General features: G+C 43.1%; 1 protein-coding gene across 1 annotated transcript; it reads right to left on the bottom strand.

Moving 5' to 3' along the window:
• Positions 1-8,230: 8,230 nt before the first annotated feature.
• LOC135232478 (epididymal secretory protein E3-beta-like) lies at positions 8,231-8,605 on the bottom strand. Its single transcript, XM_064291842.1, is given in 1 exon segment — positions 8,231-8,605. A coding segment is annotated over 1 exon segment (375 nt).
• Between the last annotated feature and the right edge of the window lie 3,090 nt (positions 8,606-11,695).

Raw genomic sequence — 11,695 nt, 5'->3', positions numbered from 1 at the left:
CTTTTCTGTGTAGAGAGAAGGAAGATAATATTTATAGTAGAAGGAATAAGAGCAAAACGATTAATTGTAACCACTCAGATTTTGGCGTGCCTTTAAGATTTTATGGCTATTTTTTTTTTTAAGCCATCTTCTTTCTCACTTGAGTCTCACAATCCTGTGAAGAACCTGAAGCCCAGTGAGGAGGAATAGGGCATAAACAGACACTTTCTCTCATTGGCAGGCTCCCTTTTTCTCTTTGTCCTGTATTCACATATTCAGTGGCCCCTGTGCCAAAACCCTGGTCCCTTCCCTCTTCACCTTCTGAGGTGTTCACGTTTCATCTATTTGACCTTGAGTGCCCACCTTCCCTTTCTCCCCCCAACTTGGAGCCTTCTTCACTCACCACGTCTTCGTGTGGGGGCTCCTACTGAGGATGGAGGCAGTCCTTAGTCTCAGGCTCAGAGGACTTTGTGTGTCTTTCTTCTCTGCGACCTGTCAGAGCTGCCCAAATGGGGCAGAGGAAGAAGGGTTTTAAGCTTTCGGAAAGAGAAACCCAGGGCTTGGCAGAGGAACTTCTTGTGCAAAAGAGCATAGAAAAGGCTTTCAGAGTTTCAATACTGCTTTCTTAAGTGGTATCAACATATTGTAACATCAGAAGAATAAGCCCATTTTAAGAAACCGTGTGACCCAAAACTCACAATTTTGAGGAAAAAATGATTTCCTGATATCAGTTGAGTGCAGTCTTCATAATGTGAGGCTTCAGTTTTTTAAAACTCTATGATTTCAGTTCCTTAGGAGAAAATATACCATGTAACTCTTATGTAATAACTGCCACCTCTTTGGCAATGTTGGGAGTTCAACAACAGACTCGAATGAGTTATTCATTTATGCATACATTTATTGGATCTGGTACTGGCCTACTCAGATTTAGGCATTCAAGATCTAATGAGACAGGTAAGTAGACAATTACAATGTACACGAATAAATATAGATAGAAGGTAGAGTCATGATAGAGGAAATCCCAGGTGAGGAGGTATCAGGGGGCACACAACACGTGAACTGAGTTTTGAGGAATCAGAAGCTAGCTAGGTGAAGAGGGTCATAAGTACACTCTAAAAAGAAGAGACTATAAGTGAAAAGACCAAGAAACATGAAGAAGAAGAGCAAATTTAAGGTATGTGACTCTTGAACCTATTCCTAACTTTCCATTAGTACTGCTAATCCTTGTATTTAGAGACTCATCACCTCATGAGGGGGCCCTGGTAGGTCAGTGGTTAGGTGCTTGGCTGCTAACAAAAAGGTCAGCAGTTCTAATCCACCACCCACTCTATGGAAACCCTATGGGGTAGTTTCATTCTGTCCTGTACAGTCGCTATGATTTGGAATCAACTCGATGATAACCATTTTTTTTGTTTTGCTGGAGGTACCTCATGAGAGCTCACATAAAAGTCTCCTATGTGGGCTCCCTAACTCCAGCCTTTTTGCTTCCAATCCATTTTACATATTACTTCAAGACTAGTCTTCCCTGATCATAAATACGAACATGGGACAAAGTGGAGACTTTATCCAAGGTATCAGGTAGAAGCATTGTCTTAGGAACTAGGGCATCTTTCCCACATGGTTTTAATGGCTCCAATTATATACAGGATAAAAGCTGATGGCTGTTAGCCTGGCCAGATGTAGTAGGTCAGTGCCTCCTCTCTGCAGTTCCACAACTTGATACTACCTCCAGTCCACTACAACAAAAAAACATTACCAAGTTTACCATGCACCTAGGCTGGGATCCTCAACCCTGGCCTCACATCAGAATTTGCCTATGAAACTTTGAAAATGTCAGGATGCCTCCCAGACCTACTGAATCAGAATCTTGGGGAGTGAGGTCTTTGTATGTCTCTGTTTAATAAGCTCAACAGGTGATTCTGTAGTTGAGAACCATTGTTCTTGGATAACACTGACTCTCACTGGACGCCTTAGTTTCCAAGACTGGGCTTCTACTTGATACCTGGGATAAAGTCTCCACTTTGTCCTGATTCAGGTAGGTGGATTCCTGCTTTGCTTCCCTAAGTTAGGAGTAGGGCAGATGGAGGAGGGCATGAACAAGGGAGCCCATCTCTCATCTCTCTCTGAAATTATCCCCAACTTACAATCTCCTGAGTAGGGAATGGACTCTGTTGGTTGACTTGGTCCTTGTTCTAGCACTACAGTACTGAAGCAAGTTAAGGGCATCTGGGATGTGTGTCTTATAGAGCATCTGTTCAGACACACTGCTTCCCCTCCAAACCCTGTTAAGGGATTAGGCCTAAGTCCTACTTTTTGATCTACACCTTTTCCTAGACCTTTCTATGATGGCACTGGGTTATATGTTTGATGACTGCCTATCATAACGACCTTTTCAGGGCTGCTGATCTTCTCTGAGTCCAGCAGCTGGCCAGTGAGTGACCAGAACATTGACTCAGAGGCTGGCACTATGTGATGAACTACAAGTTTCTTTGTGAGGTTTAGTTTCTGCACAGCTGAAGCACTAATACTCCAAAGGGCCCACTGGTCAATTTAGGAATGTGATATCCTTGTGTGTGTGTGTGTACGTGTGCTTTAGGTGAAAGTTTATAGCTCAAGGTAATTTCTCATACAAAAATTTATACACATACTGTTATATGACACTAGTTGCAATCTCCAGATTTCTCTCCCTTTCTACTCTGGGATTCCTGTTTCCACCCAACCAGTTCCTCTCCCTTCATGCCTTCTCATCCTGCCTCCGGACCAGAGCTGCCCATTTGTTCTCGTGCATCTGCTTGAACTAAGAAGCACATTCTTTACGAGTATTATTTTATGTTTTATAATCCTGTCTAATCTTTGTCTGAAGAGTGGGCTTTGGGAATGGTTTTAGTTCTGGGTTGACAGAGCACCCAGCTTCTAGGGTTCTTACAGTCTCAGTCAGACCACTAAGTCTGGTCTTTTTATGTAAATTTGAGTTCTGCTGCACACTTTTTTCCTGCTCAGTCAGGGACTCTCTGTTGTGTTCCCTGTCGGGGCAGTCACTGGTGGTAGCTGGGCACCAGATTGTTCTTTTGGTGTCAGGTCGATGGAGTCTCTGGTTTAAGTGGCCCTTTTGTCTTTTGGGCTAAGATTTTCCTTTTGTCTTTGGTGTTCTTCATTCTCCTTAGCTCCAAATGGGTTGGGACCAATTGATGCCTCTTAGATGGCCACTCGCCACCTTTTAAGACCCCAGATTTTAATGACCAAAGTGGGATGCAGAACATTTTCTTCATAAACTTTGTAATGCCAATTGACGTATATATCCATCTTCGGAAAGGAAAAATTATCTAAGACTTGTAAATGGGGAAAAGTAATTACCAGGTGTCCTTTCATTTGGAGTGCTGGGAGTTGTCTAGTAGACCACTGGGGATTAACAGACTCTGTAGAGGTATGCATCCTTCTTTTATTTTAAATTGTGGTAAATATACATGTAACAAAACATTTGTCGTTTCAACATTCTTTACGTGTACAATTCAGTGACATTAATGATGCTTACCATGTTCTTCAACCATCACCATTATCTGTTTCCAAATCTTTTTATCACCCTTAACAGAAGCTCAGTATCTCCTAAGCAATAGGTCCTCCTTTCCCCTTCCTCCTGCTCACCCCTGGAAACCATTAATAAACTTAAGTCTCTTTTCCAAAAAAAAACCCCAAATCCATTGCAGTTGAGTCAGTTCCGATTCATAGTGACCCTAGAGGATAGAACAGAACTGCCCCATAGGGTTTTCAAGGAGCTGCGGGTAGATTCAAACTGCCCACCTTCTGGTTAGCAGCCATAGCTCTTAACTACTGTGCCACCAGAGCTCTGAGTCTCTATACACTTGTCTATTCTAGGTATTTCATAGAAGTGGGATCATACTGTATTTGCCCCTTTCTGACTGAATTATTTCACTCAGCATAATGTTTTAAAGGTTTATCCATGTTGTAATATGTATCAGGGTTTCATGTATGTCTATGGCTAATATTCCATTGTCATGGTGAACAGGCTTAGTGGAGCTTCCAGGAGATGGAGTAGGAAGAAAGGCTTGGTGATCTACTTCTGAAAATTATTCATTGAAAACCCTATGACTCACAACTGTCTGATGAGCAACTGATTATGGGGATGGCACAGGGCCAGGCAGGGTTCATTCCATTATGCATGGGGTTGCCATGATTTGGGGACAACTTGACAGCAACTGGTTAAAGAAGTTTGATGTTTCATATAGGATAGGCACCTAGTGTGGATAGCAGATCTCAAAAATTGGATGGTGTCATTTTTTGGCATGATCACACTGCTGATCCTGAGAATCAAAAATCCTGCAAATATAAAAAGCTGGAAGCAACCAAGGTGTCCATCAACGGATGAATGGGTAAATAAATTGTGGTATATTCACACAATGGAATACTATGCATCGATAAAGAACAGTGACGAATCTCTGAAACATTTCATAACATGGAGGAATCTGAAGGCATTATGCTGAGCGAAATGAGTCAGTTGCAAAAGGACAAATATTGTATAAGACCACTATTATAAGATCTTGAGAAATAGAAAAAACGGAGAAGAACACATACTTATGTGGTTACAAAGGGGGGAGGGAGGGAGAGGGCTTTTTATTGATCAATCTGTAGATAAGAACTGCTTTGGGTGAAGGGAAAGACAACACTCAATACAAGGAAGGTCAGCCTAATTGGACTGGACTAAAAGCAAAGAGGTTTCCGGGATAAAATGAAAGCTTCAAAGGTCAGTGGAGCAGGGGCTGAGGTCTGGGGAACTTGGTTTGAGGGGACTTCTAAGTCAATGGGCAAAATAATTCTATTATGAATACACTCTGCATCCCACTTTGGATTGTGGCGCCTGGGGTCCTAAATGCCAACAAGCGGCCATCTCAACCCACCTGGAGCAAAGGCAAAGGAAGAACACCAAGGTCACACGACAACTAAGAACCCAAGAGACAGAAAGGGCCACATGAACCAGAGACCTACATTATCCTGAGACCAGAAGAACAAGTTGGTGCCCGGCCACAATTGATGTCTGCCCTGTCAGGGAGCACAACAGAGAACTCCTGAGGGAGCAGGAGACCAATGGGATAAAAAAAAAAAAAAAAAATGGGATACAGACCCCAAATTCTCATGAAAAGACCATACCTAATGGTATGACTGCGACTAGAGGAATCCCAGAGACAATGCTCCCCAGAACTTCTGATGGCACAGGACAGGAACCATCCCCAAAGACAAATCATCAGGCATGAAAAGGACTGGTCAGTGGCGGGGAGAGAGATGCTGATGAAGAGTGAGTTAATTAAATCAGGTGGACACTGGAGAGTGTGTTGGCAACTCTTGACTGGAGGGGGGATGGGAAGATAGAGAGAGAAGGAAGATGGCAAAATTGTCACGAAACGAGAGACTGAAAGGGCTGACTCAATAGGGGGAGAGCAAGTGGGAGAAGGGAGTAAGATGTATGTAAACCTACATGTGACAGACTGATTGGAATGGTAAATGTTCACTTGAAGCTTAATAAAAATTAAAAACAAAAAAAATCCTGCAAATATATTAGGGCATGTTGGTTGCAAGCAACACAAGCTAGTTTGAGTTAAGGAGAAAAATTTTTAGTGGTAGTGGAAGTGGGAGAGATTGTTGTAGGAAAAAATAAAGACGAATAATCAGTTTCTCGAAATAGGTGAAAGTCAAGAAGCTTGGGCACTTGAGCTGAAGAGCAGGGCCTCAAGGGCATGAATCAGCTTGAACTGTTATTGTTGGGTTTGTTGCTTGTTTTATTGTTTATCCTTGCATCACTGCTTGGGATTCAGACTCCCAGGAGTGAGTCTAATTAGCCCCTCCTGGATCTCTTGGCCACCGCTTGGTTCAGTAGACCAGACTGAGAACCTTGATGGCAGTCCCCCCAATACTGCACACAAAAGGGGAAAGAAAGATGGTTCCTCAAGTGAAACAGATAGGTATCTGACTAAGTGGAAGTGCATGCTGGGAAGGTCGAGGTAACACAAAGCTATTATACGGATTGTCCTTGAAATATGTACATCCTCCTATACTGTTTTGAGCCATCTGCTAACCCTTTAATAAAAACAACTTTTAAAAAGTTTTCAAAATGAATTATTTGTGTAAACCTACATTTTGAAGCAATATTTGCCAAGTGAGAAAAACAACCAGTATTCCCTACATGTAAATCAATAATTGAGGGAATATTACTGGATTATCATCAATCCGTTGTGAGTTTAGTTGGTTACAGATGACTTCTGGTTATCCCCAGGTGCTCTAAGAAATCTCAAAGCTGAGGAGCCACCCTTGGAATATGGTGGCCCAACCTTGATTCACCGGGCAGAGTTCTATAAAGATGTGCCACCACCTAAATGAAAGTGTTAATATTTTAGTCCTGTTTGTAATTATTTCAAGGCTAGAGTCATTCAACAATGCAGGAGGCTGAAGAACACAAGGAATTTCAATGATTAACATTTCCCGCCCCTTTACCTGCCCTAGGCAAAATTATAAGAAGCAAGTGTTTCTCTTAACTCTCTACTCTCTTGATCCTTCTCTCTGCCTGTTGTTATGGGTTAGTTTTTGTCCCTAAAAAGATATGTTCAAGTCCTAAACCCTGGTACCTGTGAATGTAACCTTACTTGGAAATAGTCCTTGCAGAGGCAATTAGCTAACATGCAGTCGTAGTAGAGTAGGGCGAGCCTCAATCCAATATGCCTGGTGTCCTTGTAAAAAGGAGAGAGGAGGAGTGACACACAGGGAGGACAGCCATGTGAAAGCAGAAGACAGAAGCCAAGGAATGCCTGGGACCACTAGAAGCTAAAGAGGCAAGAAAGGATTCTTCCTCTAGAGCCTCCAGAGAGATCAAGTCCTTGCAGGCAACTTGCTTTCAGACTTCTAGCCTCCAACACTGTGAAAGAATACATTTCTGCTGTTTTCAAGAACCCAGTTTGTGGTACTTTGTTATGGTAACCCAAGGAAAGGAATCCAACCACTTACCAAACAAAATTCTCCAGCTCTCTACCTACTTGCCTTCAGGGCCTTCCCTTCTATTTAGTTCCTCTTCCCTCCAACAATATTAACAACTTGAAGCCCCATTCTTGAGGAGTGTTGAATTGTAAAGTACTCCCACCCTACATTATTCCCCTCCCAAGTGAAAATGGATGTTACCAGATGAATTCATTTGTGCTCTTGACTTCTACTTTTTGTTTTCACCCCCAGGAAACATAATGCCTTAAATCATCTAAAATGCATGTGGGTCCTTAGAGAGGTTTTAATGAAACAGTTCAGTAGGGAGCTCTGCCCTTCTGTGTCTGATGGAAAAAGGGCTCTTTTTGACTCTGGAAGTTTATAGCTTCTTCACAGAATAACAGCCTACTGTTTTTGATATTAGAAATTCCTACCCTCTTAAACCAGAGAGAACAGATGATGGGTGGACACTTGTCATGTTTGATTGTTCAAAAGCCAAGAATAAAGTATCAAGCCAAAGGATTGGTAAAGAAGAAAACCAATTTTGAATAAACACCTACTATGAACCAGGAACAAAGTAAGCTACATATTGCACACTCAGTCAGCTCTGCCCGCTCCCATCTTCAATCTAAATGGAACTCAGCATGTCCCCACGACCGATGCCTAGCACAATACCTGGTCACAACTTGTTCCCAGCTTAGCACATAAACATTCGCACATTCAGCATAAACATAAAACATATCACACACAGTAGACACACACATATAACACACCTAAAGGCTACACAGAGCACAAATCACATCCAAGCAAAATCTTTATCACACCCATAGCACCTATACCAAGAACACAACACATACTCTGCACATATCACATACAAATGTCACACATATTGGGATAATATTACAAACGTCACACATATTGGGATAATAAAGTTTTTTACAAGGAAGGGAAAAATATGTGACTTGGGTGGGCATAAGTAGAATCAATACTAAAAAAGTCCCGGGCTAGTCAAGAAGAGTTGCCATATGAGTTGAATCTTGAAAAAAAATGTAGAACTAAATCAGGCCAATGAAGACAGAAGGGTATTTCAGGCAGAGAAACTGCTTAGGGAAATTTATAGTGTAAAGAACAGTGTAATGCATAACTCTAAGTAGTTTGAAAATGTTGATATGTAAATCACAAAGTGGAGAGTGGCAAGGGCTACTGGTGTAGGCAGGGCCCACCACTTGGGCCCAGATCTCTTTACTAAAATCTAGGGAGGTGGGTAGACTTTCTAGGTATCAATAAATTCTAGCACTCGCATGTCCTCTATGCTATCGACATACCCTTTCATGCTACAATGGAATTCAACGTGGTTGTAGCTCCTTTTCTCTCTGTGGCTATAATTGAAATCCTTCCTTTTACAACTGAGTATTTTGAAGGGTTGCTGGGACCACACATACACATTTCTGTATCGCTCTCTCCAGGTCTTAAAACAAATGTTCTCAATTTGTTGCCATGCAGTGTAGAGGAAGATGTGAGAGTTCTTCTCTTTCAGACCTTCTATTTCCCTCATGAGGACATCGCATTTGTACTGGTTGAATTCCAGGCTTGGCCTCAGGTGGTGCTGTTTCATGAACTACTTCCGGGAGAGGTTCTGGCCACGCATGAGCTGCCCCCAACAGAAGGAATAGTAGGAGCAAGACAGGGCCCAGGATGTTTACAAAAGATGCCATCTCAGTAGCTAGGGCCACCTGCAGATCCACACAGAAGAGAGGAAAGCATTATCTAGACACTGCCCTGAGAGCCCAGCTCCACCTTAAAATCCCTTTCCCTGCCAAGACAGACCCTTGGGCCCAATTCCACTATTTGGTTCCCAGCCTAGAACATGCAAAGTCTCATTAGAAAATCAAGTCTTTGAGAACTGAAAGCAGGCTGTAGTCTGAGTCAGCCAAGCTCAACATTGTAAAAAACAGATGTTGATTTTGAGATTTGCAAACATTTCCTGCCTGTCCTCTCTTCCACCTGATCATTTGCCCTCCAGCTAGCTCATTTTTACCCTCCAGATCAACTCCCAGGAGAGTGTGTGCCCAAAAGAGAATGGCATCTTAAGCTTTGTGGTTTTGAAGTGCAAATGTTCGTCACCTTTTAAGGGAAATAGCCCACCAAACCCACTGCCTTCAAGTAGATTCGGACCCAAAGCGAGCCTATAGGACGGAGTAGAACTGCCTTGTAGAGTTTCCAAGGAGACCCTGGGGTATTTGAACTGCTAATCCGTTGGTTAGCAACCATAGCACTTAACCTCTTGCCACCGGGGTTTCCAAGGGAAATAGAAGATGAGTAAATGTTTGGGAGATATTTTCTGGGCGGGAAGATTTCGGCTCCCTGCAATCACATCCCAGGCTGCAATTACACTACTCTGCATAATTGTGGTTAGCCACTCTCAACTTCCTTCTGTCACTTCCCCAAAGCCTAAGGATCAGGAAACACATTATCACTTCTAACTACTCCTATCCTTTCTCAGGGTCCATTTTCCCTGATTATCATCGTTATAAATGATCTTGGCTTCTCGGAGGTGTCTGTTGAGAATGCCTTCATGAAAGACTGTAGTTTTGGAATATCACTCTGACCAGTCAAGTGCCAAGACTGCAACTGCCCTCACAGGAGCTGCTCTAGCAGAAGTGTGGCCTGTAAAGTTGTTGCAAAAAGCCTTCCCTTAGACCAGCCCCTCTGTGCTACTATGTGAAGTGTACCGAGCTCTAGGGAAACTAACCTGAGTCTCAAATCTCTGAGCATCAGTGCCCTCAAATGGGCCTAATCATCGCTCCCTCAGAGACCTGTGAGAATCTAATGAGATGCATCTATGTCAGGCACAGAAACAGGGGTAGGCACTTTCTCCTTTGTGAAATCCTGCCCCTGGTCATTAAGGGCCCAAACAGGAAGAGGACAACAGAATTCAGGCTGCTCCACTGAAGGCTGTAGGGAGTGCCTGTACCAGTAGGATTAATGCTGGATTACATTCAGTCCTTTGCTTCCTACCAGTTGGATTATTTTCCATTCTTAAGTTTACCATCTAAAAGTTAAGTCAAGACCCTGGTTGCTTTCCAGTATTCCTGAGTCTTTCCCCCAAGCATCTTTAGCATCAACTTTTCCAACTTACCCTATTCAGATTTTCCAGTCACTGATTGTTGTGGGGATTAGTACATAGATCTGAAGAATAGAGAGTCTTTGTCTGTTTCCTCTCTTTAGAGCCCAAGAGGTCTGCGGAAGTGGAGAAAGGGACAGCAGTGGGAGCAGAGACCTCCAGCTGATTGAAGTGAGCGCCTGGGAACTGGAGACAGCAGTCTCCCTGTGTGAACCCATTCCTGTATCTTCTCATGTAGAACAAGTTTGTTCACTCTGATAATTGCCTGGGGCAAGAGTATTAGACATCAAAGATTGACTCCTGGGCACAAAGGAGTTGCAACACTCTAGGGAGCTGTGTTCCTGAAGAGAGGATATCTGGGCTTATTAGGAGAGAATTAAAGATATGGCTGCTAAGTTTACTTCCTGACAAAATTCTCCCAGTCCACCTGAGTGGCAAGTCCACCCTTGGCAACTGCAGAGGCCATGGCTCCACCCTTGAAACCAAGGTAGCTCTGCTTTCTGTGTTCATTGTCTCTTCAGCTTCTGCTTCCTGGTTCCTTGGCCTCTAGGCCCCCCAGGCCTCTCCGCCTGTCTGCTCTGCTGGGGCAAGTGTTCCACAGCTCTGTAGCTCCACCAATAAGTGTCTGGAGGCACCCACTCTGCCAGTGAACTTTGGCTGGAAGGCACTCGCTTTCTTTCTCTGTGGGTTGGCAAGCCTAGCTCTACCAATACGAGCCAGGAGGCACGCCACTTTGCCAAGAAGCCTCCTGTACAAAGGCACTCAGCTCTCTTGCTCCTGGATCTGCTCTAGCCCTGTCTGGTGCTGGTCTCTTGGTTCTGCTGACTTGGCTGTGTGCCTAGTAAACCTTTTTTCCCTCCAGTTTCTTCCATTTGTAATGTAAATGTCAAGCTTCTGTCTGTTCCAACATTGTACTTTGAAAGCAGATAACTTGTATTCTAGATTTGACAGATGAAGACGAATTTTGGGATTTTGGACTTGGAGTTAAGACTTCTGCTATGATATGATGAGGTGAATATTTTTGCATTTTTCAAGGACACGAATTTTGTGAGGCCAAGGGGTGGAATGTCATGGATTGATTTGTGTTCCCCCAAAATATGTGTCAACTTGGCTAGTCCAAGGTTCCCAGTATTTTGTGACTCTCCACTGTTTTGTCACCTGAGGTGATTTTCCTATGTGTTGTAAATCCTGCCACTATCATGTTAGGGAGGTGGGATTCGCAGCATTTATGTTATTTAGGCAAGGCTCAGTCTACAAAATTACGTTCTGTTTAAAAGAGATCTTTTCTGAGATATCAAGGAGAGAAGGAAGCAGAGAGACTGGGGGAGGGCAAAATTATAGCAGCACTAGATGACTAAGACAGCGCCCACCTCTAGTCTTCTAGAACCTTTTCCTTTTTTTAAATCTGTCACCCAAAATTGAGCAAAGCAGTTGTAGAACTCTTGGAGTTAGTGGTTCAGAACAATTTATTTAGAGTAAATAAATTTCTTATTATCTCTTCACCCCTATTGCCTATTGCCTATTGGTCTTTTCCTTCCTTTTTAAGAGTAAAACATTACAGTGCACAGGTTCAAAAAATCATGCTTAGGCCGTGATTCCCAGTATTGTGTGATC

The sequence above is a fragment of the Loxodonta africana genome, chromosome 10 (genome assembly GCF_030014295.1).
Source record: "Loxodonta africana isolate mLoxAfr1 chromosome 10, mLoxAfr1.hap2, whole genome shotgun sequence".
NCBI lineage: Eukaryota > Metazoa > Chordata > Mammalia > Proboscidea > Elephantidae > Loxodonta > Loxodonta africana.
This window is presented reverse-complemented; position numbering and strand designations above follow the sequence as displayed.